Source organism: Alligator sinensis, unplaced genomic scaffold, assembly GCF_000455745.1.
Source record: "Alligator sinensis unplaced genomic scaffold, ASM45574v1 scaffold1274_1, whole genome shotgun sequence".
Classification (NCBI taxonomy): Eukaryota; Metazoa; Chordata; order Crocodylia; family Alligatoridae; genus Alligator; species Alligator sinensis.
In genome coordinates, this window is record NW_005842570.1 from 737,022 (window position 1) to 757,942 (window position 20,921).

Here is a 20,921-nt window from a genome sequence, read left to right on the forward strand (position 1 = left end):
TGAAGGCATATTTCTCATGTCCTCAATGTACTAAACGTAGATGCATTTTATTTTAGTGAATAGACATGCGGGTAAATATTAAAACATGAACATTTGTATGTGAATAACATCATTTAGAATGTGAAGTCAGTTCAGTAAACATTTTAAAAATCACACATGCATTGTTGTAGTTGTGATTTTTCTTTTTTGTATTTAAAAGGGGAAATGATTGAAACATTAGTAGTATAAAAGTAAAGAGAACTGAAATACTCAAGTTAGATGTAAACATAGTTTTTGCAGCAAATAATTGGGCAGCATGTGTATAAAACATGAAAGGTTTTTCTCAAATATCTAAATATATAAAGCCATTGATTTTACGATCCATAACCTTATTTCTCTTGGATGAACTTTTCATGCATAAAAGTGTATTTAGGAAACTTTTTTGGCCAAAATTGTATCCTTTAAGCATAAGCCAGAAAAAAAAAATATTCAACTATGTATTCCTTATTAACAGAAGCATATAATAATACTATATTCATAACTCTAAATTGGACACTTCACATTAAGTATAAAGCTGGAAATTAGAGATATGAAAAACTGTACTTCAACCTAAAACCCATATATCTTTGTCAGTGATGTTAACTGACGTTAGCTAAAACCCTCTCCTTCATTGACGAAAGTTCTCTCAGATGATGATGATAGATTTCATGGCATATAATGTGGAATAGCATAATGGTTCTCAACCTTTTTAAACGTGAGGAAAATGCCAGCTCTTAGTTCTCACTCCTGTGACTGTGGAAGAATAATAATAGAACAGTTTTTCTGTTGAAAAGAACTCGGATCACAACAGGTCAGAATATTTCTAACACTATGGATTCCTGTTTGGGGTCGCTGCATTTGTTTTCTGAATCATGTTTGTGCTCTAACAACACTAATGTTGTGTGGATCCTTGAGAGGATTTTAAGGTACCTTAGGGTGATGCAGCACCCTGGTTGAGAATTGCTGCTCTAGCAAGACATCAGATGTGTTGAAAATTACTACCACTTACTACTTTAAATACTCGTGAACCTTGCCTTCTGTTTGCAAAACTCAAACTTCGCTGAATGCTAAAGCCAAGATGATTGAGGCAAGTGGTAAACCAAAAAATGTCTTCTGCTATCCTATTTATTTTTGTTACCTTATTTTCTCTCTCCCTTATGCTATTTGTTTGTTCTGTTCCTCAGTCATTTCCAAACTTATATTTAGGCCATTAAATTCATAGGCTTTTAAGGTCTGACCCTATTATCCCGTATCTAGTTTGACCTCTTGCTGAACAGGCCACAGAATTTAACATAAACTATTTTTCAAGTCCCATAAACTGCTGTTGAATTTGATGGTATCCTTTAGGGAGAGAGACCTTCAGAGATGCCAAGGGTTGGATAATTTCCACCTCTTCTGGGAAGTTTTAATAGTTAAATACCATTTAAAATGCTGTGCTCATCTTGTATTCCTAAAGGACAGGGAATGTTAGTTCTATACAATAGCTAGCATAATAGTACCATATTCATTGACTGGGTTTTCTGCATGCTGCTATAATACAAATAATATTGGGTGAGGCAAGGGGGTTGCTCACTATATTGCCACTTCTTGAAAGGTAGTGGAACACATTTGTCATAATTGGTCTTGAAAGCTGTGTTGCTTTATAGCTTTATATTTTGGTGACTGATCTTGAAATACTTCTGTTTGCTTGTTGTGTGTCTGGGGGTTTTGGTAAATCTTCATTTGTATTCTGCCTTTTTCATTGAACTAGTTTAAATCACTTCCGAGTCTACAAATTGTTACTAAAAAGATTCCTTACTGAAGGAACAAACTAAAGCTGTATTTTCAGACCACGTGTCCACTTAATTATATGCTTAATCATTAAAGATATCTTCAAAATCCAAAGCCCAGATGAACCAGGACTATTTTGGTAAACCACATAACAAATTACATCCTTTCTCTGTTGAAATTGACTCAGCAGTAGATTTGTACTTAATTTCAGTCTACAATAATTATATCAGCCATTGCTATGGAAAAATGGTGCCGGAGTGAGAGGAAAAAAACCCATTGTTCTTGGAGTTTTTCAAATTCCTACCTTCTCTCCCTTCTCCACAGAATGAAAATAAAAAGGGCTTGGTAGAACTCTTATTGGGAGAAGTAGTTAGCTGTGGTGAGCCATATATTGAGCTAGTGAAAGGGGGTATGTTAATTTGCACCAATGAGAATGTGTTTAAATATTTTTCATTTGTCATAAAGCAGATTTTTATCATACTTTGGTTCAGCTATTTCAGTTTTGTGAACAGATAACGTATTGACGTTCTTAAAATTCTAGCTGTAAGAGATCAGAGGTAAACAGAAAGTTGCATTTCTCTTGGTGCAAGTATGTAGGTATGTATTTTATATATTTATATACAAAACTATTTTAATGATTAAAAGTATTTCTGAGAAGTAAGTAATCCTTTAACCTGCATTGCTGGGACTAAAACACTTAACTTTTTGACAGGCTTAACAGATTTGTCTGGTGTAAATATTTATCCATTATGGGATGGTCTGTTGGACCAAGCTATTGTTTTTAAAACAATATCTGTTTTTTCCTGTAGTAAGGGAGAGACCATAGATTAGCATTTTGAACCCTTTGGGTATTTTGCTGTCTTGCTCTGAAAGTCATTATTGAGTTACAAGAAATGTTATAATTGATCTATCTAAATCGGTCTGAAACTTTGTATCTGAAGTGGGCATGATTTCAGCCTGTGTTTTTCATCAGTGTGTTAAATTTTCTTAAAAGGAAAATATTGGATCCATATTTTCTTTTGAAAGTGAAACTTTTTTACTTGAAGTATGTAAAATGAACTAATGAACCCAAATACTATGGATAAAAGTCTATTAGAAATCAGTTAATTAATTTTGCAGCACATTGACCCTCCTGGAACTGAGTTGAGTTCATGTTAAGTTCATACATTCATACATGAATGCTTTTCCTTTGAAACTTTATATCATGTGGATTTCTTTTCTGACTGTTGTAGAAATGATATTACTAATGTTCATGAGACTTTACCACACTTTACCATACCTTCAGCTCTCTTGTGAAATATGAATTTTCATTTCTACCTAGGGGAACTTTTACAATCTTTGCAATCTCCTGTGCCTGATGAAGGGTTTGTGTGCCCAAAGGCTTACAAATAAAGACATTTTTGCAAATAGTTGGTCTAATAAAAGATATCACCTTGGCCACAAGTCTTGATTCCTTGAGATCAAGAAGAAATCATCTCCTAGCTGATATCAGCAAGGTTGTTGAATTTATCTACTCCTAGGACATTGTTAGCAATCCCTCGATTTGAAGGTGATCTCTATCACGGCTCATTGGTGGGTCTTGAGGTCCTGGGACACGAGTTGGAATATTTGCAGTCAGTAAACAGCAGCTGTGGGGAGGAGATTTGATTAGAAAAAGATCTGTCCTTCCTGCCCAATCACGTTCTTTTTGCCTTGCAGGGAAGCTATAATTTGTACTCCTGCTGATTAGGACTAGGTAACCATCACCCGGCAGAGACGAGTAGTGAATATAATATAGCTTTCATATCAAAGCTTGGCTTTCACCTCTGTTGCTTTTCAGTAAAGGAAAAATATTTGTGCCAAATCGGGGTTTTCTCGAAATGCTCCATAAGATCATTTCTTTTGAATGCGGAGAGAGTTCAGTTGCACCCTTTTGCTTAAACTTTGGAGACTCAATTCTTAACTTCATACATGTTATATGCATCTGGAACAGACAAAGTAATATCTTGTAGGAGTTGTAGATGAATTCATTTGTAATCTGGCTAGTCTTACAGTATTACTGTTACTACAAAGGAAGATTAAAAAACTGTTTGTGCCTGTAGTGCTCTGCATCAGAATGCTAATATATCCATTGATGGGACTGGCTGTCTCAGAACTATGGAAACGGTATAAATCATTGCTGTCAAATAGTTATCGCTTATTTCTGACTCATTTTGGAGGGTAGATGTGTAGTGACTCTGTTTTTCTGATTTGAATTATTGCAGGGTTTACATCTGAAATATGGGACATAGTAGAATAAAGGGGTTGTGCTCAGTAGGAATGTGCTATCTTTTTATAATGACCTTGCAATATATTAGCAAAATTTAGTGTTTTTCTAGCAAAAACACACCTGGTAATTCTTGTGGAACAGCTGATCTTAATTTTTCATTTGCTCATTTTGCAATGATGTGGCCATTTTGGGAATTAAAACAAATTAATTGGAGAGTGTATGTGTGTGTGCATGCGTGCGTGCAAAGTGGTGTACTGCATCTGTTGAATACTGTATACTGTTTCATTGACCAGTTAATGTTGCACAGATTTAAAAAGAAACAGCAACCTCCATCTAGGTTTTGAAAAACAAAAGTAGAAATCCCTCTTATTTTGAAGGAACTTGACATAAGGAAGGGAAATGACTTTAGTTGTCCTGAATAAAATAAAACACTTACAATACATGGTTCCCTTACTGTTTCTTGTAGGTTTACCATGTCTGCACTGACAGTTATGAGACTCAAAATCAGCACTATGGGCGAAGCTTAACAAAAGAAACTATAAAAGATGGTAAGTGAATTTGGCTGTTGCTGCATATATAAGTGCATCTTCCACATGTACCTGCTCTCTCTCTCCTGCTGTTTTCAGTACTTCTTCAGATTTTCAAGTTAAACAGCTTCTCTACGTCTTTGTGTATTGGGTGCTGCATCTACAGCAATCTCTTATGGAATTTGAACTACTCAGTGTGAATTCACCTGAGTTGTTATTGACCTGACTAGCTCTGGCAGGCCGTTGACTCCTAGACTACTAATAGGAGGCAGTTGTGGTAGACTGTAAGTGAAACGTTATATGCAAAGGTTACACTATCATGACGCAGTAGAATAATATTACAAGAGTTTTTTAAATACCACCTCACATTATACTGTGAGGTGGTATTTACATTATACTCCGGCTTGGTTGCCTTTGCCCAATAAATGCATTTATTGAAGAGAGTATCTGCTGAGTTGCTTGCAACTTTGGATTCCTTTCAGTCCCTCCCCAACAGGAGGTGAAGCCTTTCTCTCAAAAAAGAGAACTGGATGCTTGCTCCTTGAGTCAGGGCCACAGAGAACTAGGGAAGTTGAGAGACCAAAATTTCAGCTTCTCAGAGTGAGAGAAACCCTGGGCTTGCCCCTTGCTCTAGAAGCCAGACCTGGGCTAGCTTCAGTGGACTGACTCTCTGGCAATTTTATACATGCAGGTACTGTAGTGCTGGGTGCTTTGAAAAGTGCCCAGTGCTACAGTGCTTACAGTTGTATAAGCAGTGAAATGTGCATCAGTGCTGAGAAAATAGCTGCAGCATGCTTTTGAACTAAAAAGCATCGGAGGTGCTTTAGTTCAAAAGCACACCGCTGCCGTTTTCTGCCTGCTGATGCACATTTCACCACTTATACAACTGCACACAGTGCAGTGCAGTGTTCCTCAGCTTGTGTGTGGAGCAGACTCAATTGAGGCGGTGGATCTCCAGCATGTCACGGGACAAAAAAGTATGTGTATAAATGCCTTCTGAGACCAGATGAGGCAGGGCAGTCCCAAGCAAGCATTTGCCCTGGAGGACACTTTGTGATGGGCATTTTACCTTTGACAGATAATCACTTCAGTAGATCAGTTATTCACAACTAGGGTGCCATAGCATTTGAAGCCCTCCCTTACCTTGTTGCTTTTGTTGCTTAAAATTTAACTCAAAGTTACTAAAATAACCCTGACAGTGTCAGACAGGCACTGTGGTGCTGGTACATCTTAGAATAAGACATTTATTTAAAAACCAGCCTGTTCTAATCTTCATTAAGTCAATACACTGTACTGTATGTTTGTTTTTTGTTTTGTACCAGTGTACAATAATCAACACCTGTCCATTTTGCATAAAATCTGCTACAACTGATATTAACATGTCTACCTGATCAGTCTTAAAAAAAACCCAACAGCTGCCTGAATGTACCTGCTCATCCCTGAAGTGTTGGTTCTCCAACATGATTGAGGCACTTTGATAGAGTGACATGGCAGGTGGCGGGGAGGGGCAGTGGAAACCTTAATGGTGTCTGTAATATCACTTTGTAGATAATTAGTCCTTTCTTAGTGCTCTGTTCTTCTATTTACTAATTACCATGAAATTTTATCTCTCCACCTCCACAAAGCAAGTGACGTGCTAACTGTTTTTGCATAGCATGGTTCTAATTTTTAAAAATTTTAAATGTGCATCAAAAAGAATATGCCATTTGAATGGTGTTTTTGAATCTTAGTAATGCAGGAGGACTAAAGAAAGTGTTTTTTTTTTTTTTTTTGAATAGTGCTCTTCAAAAGTGATTTAAATGCACTGTAATTTTCAATTATCCTAAAACCTTTTTTATTTTTGCAGGAGTGTCCAGGTTTTTTCATAATGGATCCAGTTTGAGAAAAGATGCTATTGCTGCCAGTATTCAAAAGATTGAAAAAATCTTGGAGTGGTTTGAGAGCCAGGAGCAGCTCAACTTTTATGCAAGTTCATTGCTGTTTGTTTATGAAGGTTCATGTCAGCTGACAAACACAAGGTTGAGTGGTGGCACATTGGTAGAAAAGAGAGTTATGCCTAAGGGGCTGTTACCAGATGGAGACATACTGGAATTTAATAATAATATTAATGTAATAAATGCTACGGAGAATGGAAAAATAGAGGCCTCTGTTGGTAAAAGCTTCTCTAAAATTTATGCACTTCACAAAAATGCATACTCAAAGCGGCATCACAGTCAGATCTCACTAAAAGTTGAAAATCTGGAGCAAGACAGTGTATGGAAAAACACTTGCATTTCCCAGGAACATCTAAATGGAAACGTTCTACCCCAACTGGAAAAGGTTTTCTGCCATATGTCTGCAGAGATAAAGGAAAGTGCAGATGTAGACATCCGAATGATAGATTTTGCTCACGTGTTCCCTAGCAACACAAAGGATGATGGCTACATTTATGGTCTGAAGAATTTAATTACTGTACTTCAAAACATTTTAGATAACTAAATTCTTTGTTATGGTTTTTATTGGGGCCAATGCTAATGAAGAGCAACTACATGAAGGATTTCTGCACTTGTATGCTGTATAATTGGGTTTGTATTGTTCTATATTTTATTTGTCTTTGTACTTTTGGTAGAAGGGTTTAACTTTTTATAATCTTACTCAGGAAAATTAATTGGTAGTTAGTTTTGAAAGATAAAGATACTTAGGAAAGGTAAGCAGAGGTGGTGGATAATTGAATTAATATACTGAAACATACAGATGGGCCGAATCAAAGGCAAATTGTTATCTAATAATTAAGGCTTGAGTTGGCTCTCCATTACTGCTTTATCTTTTAGATTATTTCTATCCACTTTTATCTTGACACTGAGCCATATTTGAATTAACGGGTTTAGATTAACTGAAAAACAAGAAAGGACGAGCTGATGTTTTCAGTGTTGTCCTTGTATGTTTACCGCATTTTGAAAACTGGATAATCCCTATTTTGAGAGAAATTCCTGTTTAGATTCTGTGTTCTTACTTGGCAACCAGCATATCAAGAGGTGCTTCTCTATGAAATGGCACAATATTGCTGTATTCCTAAAAACTGGTCGAGGCTTCTGCTTTTTCATGGATAGGCTTTAATGTACATTCATAGGCTACAGTGTAATTCATGTCAGAGTTGTTGAAATGCTGGACTAGAATCATAAAACAAAGGGTTTAGTTTTATGACTAGACTAGGAAATCGTATCTACTCTGTTTTAAAAAGAAAAATCTAAAAACTCCATCTTGTTTCTAATATAAAACTCTGAAGCCTGTTCAGAAGTATGTCTTCTGAAACATGCTAGAAATTATTTTCTGGAAGGAATATCTGACACTGTGAGTAAATGGAGGGTTGGAGTGCTCCTTTCTTTTAACAATAACTTAAGCAAAATTTAACAAGAATGAAAAATTTAAAAGGCAAATTTAAAGGGAACACTTCATATTGTGATTTCCTATTCATATTGTGATTTCCTATGGTTATTTTATGAGACGCTGGGCCTGGTGTGCGCACATGTGTGGTGGTCTTTTTTTAGCAAGTGTCCAGAGTTCCACTGCAGAGTTGCCCCAGATGGAAACTGAGTAAGCTCCAGGCAGGAACAGGAGTGTTTAGAAGTGAAAGAGAGAATTCAGCTTGGAACCAGGAACACCTTCCTTCACTTCCATGGTATTTTTTTTCCATTTACACCAAGGCTAAAATTGATCTGTTTGTTACTGACAGAAGTAAATTATGTAATATGGCATCAGACCTGTATTTGTATACAGGCAAAATTAAAATATTCATATGCTGGCATTGTAACGAAATGTCTCAATTATAGTTGGTGTGCCTCTTTTCATGCTATATATGTTGCTAAGCAATATAAGATACCATGCCAAGAGGTGCTTAAAATGTGGCAAGTACTGTCAGACGTTTTAATACCTTATGTCAAAGGTGTAAAACACCCAAATTGGTTGGAATTCCATATTTATTACCATATCTAAATGTGGATTTACTGTGGCATTGTGTCTTTGCTGCTTTTTATGATGTCTTGCACTGTGTACTTGTTCGTATAAATGTATCTGCAAATTTTGTTGATTGAAATTAGGTTTTGTATTTTGGAAAGAGAGAACTGTCTTTTCCAAAAAAATATGTTAAAGATACTTATCTAATTGGAAGCAAAAATATAATAGGTCAGACTAAATTGTTTAAAATTTTAAGTTAATATTTGGTAATAAAGTGTCAACATATAAGCAGTTTACAAAGCAAGATATGTTCAAAGTTCGAAATAGGGCAAATGCTTAGAAACAGTTGCTTTGGTGGAAATGTTATGTTTAGGGGAAGGCTAAAGGATAATATTTCAACTTTTGGTGATATTTTCATTGCAGACATGAAATTGAAACTCACTGATGTATTCCTAACTCCCTGTGAACTAAATTCAGTTCTATCCTGGAAAACTTGTATGTTGTTTGCTATAGTGTTCTCATGTTTTCTGTCCTGATTTTGTTCTGTTCCTCTAGTAATTAATGCTAATTAGTTTAGCCTCATAATGGCATCTTCTTTTATAAATTCAGGAAAAAAAAAAGAAGGGAAACCACCTCTGCAGCTATATTTGAATTCTTACGTCTCAGCTCTCATTCATCTCTCCTGGGTATTAATCCATTCATGCCAGGAAAATCAGACATGGGACTCAGAGAAGCCAATTATTGGAAAAATGATCTGTGTTCTCCCAGTCAGCAATATAAGCGCATTCTCCTATCTGTACTGTAAGATATGTCTTCAGTGTTTGAATGCTTTTCTAGTGTTAAATATGCTGTGTTGATTATGGCAGGGTTTGTAATGCACTTGGAATATTGTTAAATTGTCAGTTTATTTTGAATAAAATAATCAAGTAACTATCTTTTTTTCAGCAGTAATTATTGCAGATGTATTTTTCTTACTTAAAACTAACTTGGAAGAACCTCAGATAAAAAATACTAGTAGGTGTAACTAAAAGCTTGCAGAAGTATCTTCGCATAGTATAAGCCTACAAATGTATTTCATGCAGAAATTTGGGGTGTTGGGGGGGTTGCGCATTTTAGATTATTGGCATCTTGTACAAGTCAAATCAACATTTATAAATTGTATTTGGAAATGTAATTGTGACTGATTTCAATATCTTGACTTTGGTAAACTGATTACAAAACCTAGATAGAAAAGAAGGGAGATGCTGATATGCTAGGGCCATGTTGTGGTACTGATTCTCTTTTTAGGTTTAATTCTCATGTGAATGATCCCTCTGCATTCCTTTATGAACAGTATAGACAACAGATTAAGCTACACAGATGTCTTTACTTAAATAGTAATGAAACCCTATAGTGATTTCTGCTAAACAAAACCAACAGTACCTGCCTCCTGATTGGAATATTACCTGCTCAAAATTGTGCGATTTTAAATTTGACTGTTTTTGATTTAAGCAATAAGCATTTGTTTTACTACAGTAATAATTAGTCAAAAGAGTAAAGTAATGAAAGTACTGTTTTTAAAATAGCCTTTGTATAGATGGTCATTCTAAAGACTTTTTCTCATTGGTAAACTGGGGGAACTGCGTACAAGCTTACCTAATAAGAGTTTTGTAACAAGGCATTTATATACTTGGTATTTTTGATACAGGTGGAACTTGCTGCGTAAATTCAAATGAAACTGGAAATTATTATGGCATTTTAGCCAAGATGTTTTACAAGCTAAAATGAGTGAAAAGTCCTGTGTATATGATGTTTAATTATGGGGCTTGCATTTTCAAACTGTTTGCTTCTTTAGTGAATGGTTAGACTTGTATTTTTGCTTCCACATAACATTACAATTCCATACATACTTAAACTGTTTAGTAGATTATGAACACACAACTTTTTTTTTAATTAATCAGGATAAACAGAACTAATAGCTAGAGGGCATGAACTAATGCACATTACTTTTTCTAGTAATGTCAATATGTAATGTATATCTTCAAACATGCTTTCCTTGTATACAGAGAGTTCTTACTTGACTGCAGAGGGTGTTGTGGATTATAAAGTATTCGAAAGCTGACCTTTAGCTCATTATAACAACAAAGAAAAAGGGAAGAAAAGAAAAGAAAAAAGAAGGGACTGTGCCAGAATATAAGTATTTGTTCGCAACCAAAGCTGTTTCACATCATCAAAATTTATTTATTTTTTGTCAGTTGAAGTAATATGAAGTTGAAGAGAGGAAGAAAGGGTAGCACCACTAAATGTGTCCATGCGTGCATGTCATTTTCTTTTGTAGAAACTAAGTTTAGTGGGATTTTTTTGTGACTGACCAGTTTAGTTTAAGAGCCTCCTATATAAGCAAGTCCACATCTACCATTTAAAAAAAAAAAAAAGTTGTTTGCTTATTTGTTTACACTTATTTGCAATAACCTTCCCTTTTGAGTGCCTTCACCTCCTGCTTTGGTACCATTAGTGACCTCACATACCTAACACACCTAAGATATGCACCTAATGCATCACAGTGGAATAACTTGATGAGGAATCTCTCTGTAATAAATTGATGTCTCATCTATGTAAGTAAGGTGCAGATACTGAAGAACATTGCCAAAAATGCTTTAAATAATAGTGGGAAGTGCATTGTTTACATTTGTCACCATCAAGAAATGAAATGAGATTATGATTTTGAAATATCTGGTTGGGGACTGGTTTTTAGATTTTTCTGAAGGTAGATTTATGCACATTTTAAGGAGAATGTCTCAGACCATGTTACATGAAAGAAAGTTGTTTTAATGTAATTTATATTACATTTTGGGCTTCAGCTTATTACACTAATATAGCAAGAACAATGAAGGTTCATAGTGTGCAACAAGAGGGACATATTTACTGTATCTTGCAATGTAAGTAATTACTACACCTAATGCCCAAAGGCCTTGAGGCCTATGGTATGTTACTGCTCTTTGTTAGCCATAGAATCACAGTGTTTTGTAGTAACATGTTTCTTGGGAAATACATTCCATTACAGCTTCATAGGCTTTGTGTACTGCACGTGTTGTTGCTAACAGAAAAAACAGTGAACAAAAAAACTTCCAAATGGCAAATGTTTGCAGCACTTCTGAAACTGAGCTGAAATAATTGATTTTTTTTTTTTTAATTATAGGGAAAATAATATTCAAGAACTATTTCTCCTGTAATTATTTCATAGAAATGGGCCTTGAATATTCCTGTTGGAAAGTGTTGTAGAAAGGAGATTATGCTAGGGGGTGGTAACCAGGGGCAAATACATTCTTAATTTGTATAAACCTGTTCAAGTTGATAATTGTAATGAGTTAATATTTCTAAATATGACTTGTATTGTATCTGAATATAAACATAACTGAGGTGCACAAAGGCACTTTTTAATACTCTGGGAACTGTACTGGAAGATACATGAAAGCATGTGAAATTGCACCTACAACTGTTAAATGTTGATTTCTCCCCCCCCCCCCCCCCCCTTTTTTTTTTTTAACTGCAGTTCTAAGGTTTTTTTCATATTTGATGAACGAATGTACCTAGGCTGGTCTAATTTCTTTGGTTTAAATGTCCAAATGATGTCACTATCCTTTTATTTTGTATATTTTTGGCTGTAATTCGTACTTTGTTTTTTGCCTTTATTGTTGTTTTTTTTTGGGGGGGGGTGGATATTGTTAATGTAGAATGTGTTTATTTTATAAAAAGTCTAATAAGCTCTATATCAACTTTTGTAATTTAATTTTAAGTGATATTTAGGGTAATTCTAATAGCTGTATATTTGGCAAACTATTAAAATTTTCTGCAAGTTAATTTTTGAATGGCTTCATTTTTAATATAGTTTCTTAAATATGACAACAAACAAAAATTGCACTTTATTCTTTCTGCTGCATTTGCCCATATTTAACTCGCCTTTTCCTTCATGTCAGCATACCACACAATATCAATCAATTGGAGGTTATATGCTCTCTTTGATTTAGCACTCCTACAGCCCCGGAAGGTGTTACACTTATGGTGCTATTTACCAGTGAATAAATAATTCTGCCTATGTTCAGGTAATTAATGGCATGACAAAACAAAAACTAGCCACAAAAATATTCCACAGGAATACTTTTGGCTGGCTTCATTGCACCTTAAGTTGAACATGTCAAGCTCCTTAAGGCTGCTGGCAGACATTGAGGTAGTCATGCAATTTAAGGAATTTTATGCCCAATTTCCAAAATTGTATAACCTGTCATGTCATATGTACATGACAGGTTGTACAACTGGAGAATGAAGCATAAAATTACTCAAACCCCAATTATGCTTCTGTCAGTGTGGGGTGGAGGCATCTGCACTTGGGGAACAGGAAACACTCTGCTCCCCAACTGCTCCCCTGTGAATGTGGAAACGGTGTCTGGGGAGCTGAGAGCTCCCTATTCCTAGGGTGCCACTTCCCCAGGTGCTTGGGATCTTTTAACAAGGTCAGCAATGGGGAGATTTTCCTGATCATGGGTTCTCAGTGCGCTGGCACTTTAAAAAGCAGGTGTGCAGCTGGGAGCCCCAGCTTTGTGTCTGTTTTTTGTTTTTACATTTCTGGGTGCTGTAAGCCTGACATTGAGGGGAGGCTCCCTGATGTTGGGCTCTTGCTATGGCTAGGGATGAGAGAGCTCCCCCATCTATTCTCTATTGCACAGTGCTGGTTTAAATAGCTGCTCGGTGAAAGCATCCAGAGATGAGAGAAGCTTCCTCATCCCCAGCTGTGTGCCTGGCATCTTTCTGAGAATAGAGCAAGAGGCAGCTGGGTTCAAGACCTAGATCTGACCTCCAACCAGTCGCCCCATTGGGCAGGGAGCAGCTTTGTCCTGGAACTCAACACTGGCTAGTGCTGGGCCTTGATGTTCAGTTGAGTGTTGAGGTTCAGTACTGGCAGCCATGCCCCTGGTTTGAACCCAGGGCTGTCTCCTGCCCAATCCTGAAATTAGGCAGGGGAGGCCTATGTCTGAGACACTGGAGCTGGCCCATGCTCTGAGGCTTGCTAGGACCCTCAGCTTTAGACTCTAAAGATTAGGGGCTGTAAGGCAAGGCTTTTTAAGGTGTCAGGCCCGCCTCCTGATGTGGACAATCTGCTGATGGTCAGCTTTGGGACCAGGGCAGCCCTCAGCTAGGTTCCAGATGCTATCAGTCAGCATGCCATGCATTCAGTTTGTAGTGGCTTATAAACCAAACACAAAAATATTACACTCTTTATGGTGCCAAAAAAACCATGAATGCCTGGCATGTTGCTATTAATGGCAGGGTTCACATATTAATTTTCAGTATGCTGAGACATGGGGGGGCCTGTCAGCTGCCCTGGAGTACAGGGTCACTGCAAGTCACGGCTCACTGCGACCCAGACCTGGACATGCCTTTCTCCATGGTTCTCAGGGACGCTGCAGGGCAAGGCAGCCAAGTTTTGTCTCCATATGCCCGGGCTACCGGGTGTGGGGGAGGCTTATGCTGTGCAGAGGGTGTGGGAGGGAAGCCTTACTAACCCCAATTAGGTTGCAAGGTTCCGTTAAAAAGAATGGCATGATTGTATCCCTGATCCCAACAATTGCATGGCCTGTCATACACAAGTGTCACATGTAGCATGGTAGGCAGTGCAACTGGGATTTGAGATCGGATCCCATCCTGCAGTTATTTTAACATCTGTCAGGGGCCTGGTGACAGCATTTTTCTCACAGCTGCCCTCTGGTATGGATGGCTACTGTTGGTGATGTCTACTAGTTAATGTAAAGGACTAGCTTCTGCTTAAACCTGTCTCTTTCTACAGAAGTCCAGGCTCTGCTACTGGGTAACATATGGCACTTCATCTGAGTTATAGTTTACTTATTGTAGCATTATGTTACCATTTGTTTTTTTGTTTTTTCTTGGGAACCTCTCTTTCCTGCTAGGAATCTTGTTTTTTCTGAGGAAAAAGAGAAAGTGGGAGATGAAAGTTCCAGACCAGAAGATAGCTAAAAACAGCTTCATAATTTCATGACCTTATAGGCATAACTATATTGGTAAGAAATTGATATTTTATTTCACAATTGCTCCTCAGGATTTCATATGTTCAATAAATCCCAAGGACATGAATCTTTATACCCCAGTTCTCTGCTGCCATTGCTAGTTCTTAATGCTTGCATTGCAAACAAACCTTAAAAATATGTAGGCATCCTCTTCAACTTCTAAGATTTCAGGGCATTTAGTAGTGTGGTTACTACTAGCTTTATAAAAATTAAATAGGGCTGGATGACTAGCTTATTAAAATACAATAATTCTGGGAGACAAGTTTGGTTTTGTCTTTATCTCTTTTATTTCTTCTTTCCTTTTTATTTCATGACTGAATGGTGACTCCTAGCTGTCCTTTTAAGAGATGCATGGGAGATGCTTTAATCTAGAAAATACATTTCAATTGCTATTAAACAGCAGTGGTCCTTCACTGATTTTTTTAAAATAAAAATAAGTTTTGATACACAATATGTTGGTAGTAGTGCATATTCTACACTACTACTATTACTGCTACTACTTATACAAGATAATGTAAAATAAAAATATGAAAATGAAAAAATATAAAAGGAAATTTGAAATCACGTGACTAAAACATTTACCAAAATGGGTGGGATGGATTTCTCTCCGCTCCCACCCTAGGAAATGTCATGTAACACACAATGTTATGGTAATTTGTATAGTTGGTATGGCCCTGTTTTCTAATAACATGAACAGGGCATGCCCCTGGCGGCTGTGGGGGGCATGGCGGCGGCTGAAGCAGAGGTAAGCAGGGGAGCTCCCGCAGCTGCTGGCAGCGCTAAGTGGTGGGAGGGGGGAAGGGCTGGGGAGTGCCAACCAAGGGTTGGCGGCCACCTGCAGCAACGCCAGCCAGTGGGAACCGCAGACGTTTGCAGGCGCCGCTGGTGGTGTTGGCAGCGAGGTGGCAACTGTCTGCCTCTTTGCAGGGGGTGCACTGCCATGCTCAGGGGGTGCACGTGCACCCCCTATGCATCGCCCCTGTCTAATTGAAAACTATTTTGATAAATGCTTTCTAACCAGCTGCAGTTTCGAAGATGTGATGCTGTATTGTCTATATATACTACTTAGTTTATTCACAGATTTTACTAAAAAATACTACTACCTACTTCATAAAATTTGTCTTTAACATGGTCTTGCTCAACATTTTATAGCCATTGTGTATTATATTGAAACTGTGGAAACAAATCCAGTGTTACAGGGCAATAGTTACCAATGGAACCAACCAGCATTACAGGGCAGCATTTTATCCAGTGGAAGAAGTGTCTTTCTGTAGCAAGAGAAAATTAAGAAACTAGTTCCAGCAGTCCTAGGATACATATAAGATAAGAACCAGATAGTACCAGAAATAGTAGACAGCTATGTGGACTGAAATAAATAAGAAACAGGTAAGAGAGTGATAAAATTGGAAGAGGGTCCTTGAGGATCTTCTAGTCCAAACCTCTACACGGATGCAGAGTTCACAGATTGCACAACTTCCACAGGCAGGATGTTTCATTGCCCCGTCCTCCCCCTGTTCATCTCTTGATGCTGAGCTTACTTGGTTCATACCTCCTGTCATACAGCTCACTTTCCAATTCCTTTATCATTTCCATCTCTCTTGCCTATGTATTCTTTTCAATTTTCCTACATCCTTATAGCTTGATGTCCAAAACTATATATAGTACTCCAGCTGAAATCTAACTAGCACCCAGTGGAGTGCTAGCGATCACAGATTCTGTTAATATCCATTACGTATATTTTTGATGACAGTATCACGTTGCCGATTCAGCTCGAGTTTGTGATTCGCCATAACCCTCATCTCAGAGATTCTACCACTATGCTAGTTATCCCTCATTCTATATGTGTACGTTTGTTTTTTTATGTATTTTTTGGTGTGTGTGTGTGTGTGTGTGTGTGTGTGTGTGTGTGTATATATTTTTTTTTTTTTAATTTTATTTTGCTATCTATAGCCAGATTTTCTAATAGACCAAGATTTCCTTTGGAATGTAAACCTATTCTCCAAAGTGTTTGCAACCTCACTCAGTTTTGTGTTGTCTCCTCCTTTACATCCAGGCCATTAACAGAAATACTAAGCAGGATTTGATGCAGGAAAGCCCTCTATTAAGATAATCTTTTTTTGCTGACAAGTGTTTTGCAAACTTGCTTTACTTAGTTTAGTCACAGTTTAGATCAAATAAATTCATTTCTATGCATTTGTAATCTCTGAAGATGCTATGTAATCTAACAAAATGAAAATATGTAAAAGGGACTGTAGAATCAAGGAAAAAAGATAGTGAAAGATGAGTTGACAGTCAAAAAAGGAGAATCTAAACACTCTGAATCTGTTTGTGTATGATAGCATCCCATGGAACACCCAGAAGAGACGAGTTAATTTGAAAATAATATATGAAATGTAAATGAAGTGTCCTAAGAGTTACCTGCAGATCAGAAAGGTAAGGACTGGAAAGTGGTGTGCTGTGACATGAAATGTTCCTAAGTTATGTGAAAAATGACAATACTCTTGTTAGCTTTTCCCGCGACATCTCACAGGATGAAATATCCTGGCAGGCTTAGAGGCAAAGAATTGTTAGGTTGCAGATGTAAGGATTAAATAAAAATTAATATGCTGACAGTGACATTATGGTTATATTGGAACAGTTGGTGCCCACTAATGGTGCTTTCCAGTTGAGGGATAAGAAAGCACATGCCAATTACTGCATAATGTAGAACACGGCAGTTTCATGTTGTACCTGAGCATTGAATATATTCATCAAGTGTAATGATTATTCAGCATGCTGGCCTTTGTATAAACAGTGGTGAGGACTGGCTAGTTGTCAGGCTTGGGGCAAGCAATTAAGATATCATTTTTGCTTAAGGTATAATCTAGTATATCTCTGATAGAGCTCTGCAATGAATAGAAAAAGAGCTTCTAGGCAAAAGTAGTTAAGATTAATGCACTTCACAAGCATTTTGAAGAGGTACCAGAGTTCTTTCTAAAAGATGCTTGTATTATGGTTTACAAACCATCTTCCATCCTACAGCAGCTCTAGCCCTATTTCTTAGCTCTATTAATTTAACAATCCCATAGAAATGCTTTATTTTGAATTTGCGTCTCTTGCTTTCTGGATGCATGTAAAATAATACACTTTTTACAGATGTTTCCAAATAATCCAGATTGCTGAATAGAATTATGTTCTGTGAATGTGTACTGACTTTCCTCTTACCCTATTGGGGTGATTTATATGAGAACGAGAGTGAGAGATCTTTATAATTTTTAGAAATATACTGAAGAAAATCATCTGAAGATAAACTCTGAAAGCTTCTGCCATCCTATGATTTGAAACAGGCTAAATTGTACTCCGTTCTATGTGGAAAAAAGAATCCATTGTAACACTAGCAGAATTTTACTAATTAGGCCTGCGTGAAGCGGCAAGTATTTGCCTCAGATTCAAATTTGGCTGATTCGGAGGGACAGTGATTTGATTTGGAGATTCGAATCGCTGTCCCGATTCAATTTGGCTGAATTGGATCTGAAGATTTGGCCATAGAGTAAACAGGCAGCAGTTGTCACCATGCTGGACACAGCTGCCTCCAGCTGGTAAGTCTGTTGTGGACAGAGTGGGGAGGAAACAGGTGTGGGGGAGGGAGGGATTGGGGCTGGGGCTGGGACAAGCTGCTGAGCCAGGACAGGGGGTGTGGGACTCAGGGAATGGGATGGGGGTGGTGCGGGATGTGGACGCGACAGGGCTCAGAGCAGGGGCTATGCCCTGTTGCCATTTGCCTGGCGGGGGGGCGAGGGGGGGCAGAGCATGTGGACATGAGTCACTCTGGGCGGAAGGGAGCAAGCAGCAGCAGGGCATGGCCTGCTGCTTGTCCAGCCGGTGTGGGAGGATGCTGGATGTGGGTGCTGCTGCCGCTTGTCCAGCCAGGGTGGGAGGGGGTGGGATGTGGTTCAGCGGTGCTGGGAGTGGGGGCTATGCCCTGCTGCCGCTTGCCCCCTTCCGCCCGGAGTGAGCTGCCCCTGCATCGCACCCCCTCCCCCTGCCCTGGCTGGGCAAGTGGTGGCAGGGCAGAGCCCCCGCTCCCAGTGTTCATGTGGGTGTGTCAGTGCTGGAAGCAGGGGCTCTGTCCTGCCACTGCTTGCCCAGCTGGGGGGGGGGAATGGGGGTGGGGCAAAAGGATCTCTTTGCTCAGCTGACGATTGCAGATAGTCTGCTTTGTAATGCTATATTATGCTAATGACTCTTTCATTAGCAATTTTATCAAAGGAAATGAAACAAAGCAAAATTCTACCCCCAAGAAGTTATTTCCACTTAAAAACAAATTGGCAGTACCATCTTGTGGTACTTGAACATGTTACAGCATATTTAATAATACATCTTTTTAGGGAAAAAATATAATTATGATTCATAAAGATCTCAATGTATCTAAGCAACCACAATTTCTCTGTGGTAAGTAACCAGAAATGGAAGCAATATCTGAGGTAAACAGGCTTTGTTGTGACAGGTTCACAAAACAAGATGTCCTTTCAGAGTATATTGTCTATAAAATTGAATAAATTCAGTCTAATTGGCTCTAAATTACTTTAGCTATTTAATGTTAGCTTTAAGCACCTCATTCTAAGTCTGCCCATTTGTGCAACATGCATGTATATCCAAGTAGTTGTGTGAGACTGATCAGTACTTTCAACCAGACCTTATTTTCTGAGCTTACCAATGAAAATCATCATGGGAATGATTATTTGGTGATATGCTCAAAGATCTAAGTCTTTCTCTATATTATTTATTATTATTAAAAATATGTTCTGAATTTCTCTCTCTCCAGTTTTTTGGGTCTTTGTGCTATCTTTCTTTCTCTGCTTCCAGCTTTCCTTCTTCCTGTGCTGGCAATGGTTAAATCCGAAGTACAACTCATTCTCCAGAATTTTATTTATATTATCCTGAATATTTGTTTTGCAACAGCATTTGAGAATAGTTATAGTTTTGTGTGTGTGTGTGTGTGTGTGTGTGTGTGTGTTGATGTGCATTTTTCTTCAGTAACTTCTGTGTCCAATTTTGGCAGCTGAGATATTTTTACCTGCCAGTTCTATGGGATGTCTGAAGTTCAAGCAATGTTCTTCTGCATAGCTGGTCTGCCAGCAATAAATAATGGAGAATCTAAATTAACTAACAATGTTGTTGATGCTGCATAGGGAGGAATTGTGTGGACTGTTTTCCCTTCACTGTATTAGCTTTGCAATGTAGTAGCAGTAAAAACTTGATTTAGTTAGCTAATTCAATGGCTATAACGAGGCAGACAGATGGGAAGTGATCAAATAGGTTTTGTGACAAAATACCTGTTTTACAGAATCACTTTACTTAAAACCATTCTTCAAAGTAACAGCTGTTTGGACTTTAGTTAACTCTACACCTTGGGATATATGGTTCTCAGCTGGAGTAGCATAAATTGTCATAAACACTGCTGATTACTGTCATCTTCGCATACAAAATGCCCCCATCAATTCCTTCTGTTTTCATATCTCCATTAACTCCTATTCATTTTTAAACCAGTTGAAAATTGCGTTATTCTGTTCTAGTAGACTTTCACCTTTGTATCTCTGTTTACCTTTTATCCACTCATTTTGCTTTTTCTTTTTTAGCCCTCTTTTCTGTAGTTCCTGCTATCTGGAATATTTTCCTTTAGACCGGGGTTGTCCAATCGATGGCATGAGTGCCACAATTGGCACAGGCAGCCTCCGTATGTGTAGGATGCGTGGCTCCAGGGAGGGGACAGGCAGCATGTCAACAGACAAGGCAGGGAGCAGAAAGTAGATCAGGAGATTGGGCAGGGAGCACAGGGCAGGCAGAAGAAAGCAGAGGAAGAGATCAAGTACTGAGCATAGAGTAGGGAATAGAAAGCAGGGAAGTGGACTGGGCAGAGGAAGGAGATCAACAGGGCCAGATTAACGCATAGGCAAACTAGGCATATGCCTAGGGCCCTAAGTAAAGAAGGGGTGCAGTTGTGCTTATTTTACATGTAATAATTGAGTGAAAAAGTAGGGGCCCATGAGTTTGTTTGCTTAGGATCCACTAAACGGTTAATTTGGCCCTGGGGATCAAAGTGGTACTTGGGGAGGGTATAGGGCTAATTTGGGGCACCCCTGCCAAGAAGGTTGGCCTTCATTTCTCTGGACTGTTTATCAGATAAGGTTTGTAATAAGTTCTTGCCTATGATCATATTTTTCTTGTTCACTGTTAGCTTTATGATTGGATGCTTAATTTTATCACTATAATAAAACCTATACACCATTGTTTTAGTCCAGGGTTTGGCAGAGTTTTCCAATGTGAGTTGGAATGATCCAGCTTGGGTCTGAGGCAGGCCAGCGCTAGGTCCTGTATTTCCCTACT

General features: G+C 38.1%; 1 protein-coding gene across 1 annotated transcript in view; it reads left to right on the forward strand.

Annotated features, from left to right (window-relative positions):
* The window catches only part of IPMK (inositol polyphosphate multikinase), a gene marked incomplete at its 5' end in the record, with an annotated part of 59,077 nt that extends 50,855 nt beyond the window's left edge, over nucleotides 1-8,222 (forward strand). Inside the window, 2 exons of the mRNA XM_025214158.1 lie at nucleotides 4,503-4,584; nucleotides 6,410-8,222. Coding sequence (XP_025069943.1) covers nucleotides 4,503-4,584; nucleotides 6,410-7,041 — 714 coding nt within the window. The remainder of the gene's footprint in view (nucleotides 1-4,502; nucleotides 4,585-6,409) is intronic.
* Nucleotides 8,223-20,921: the final 12,699 nt, after the last annotated feature.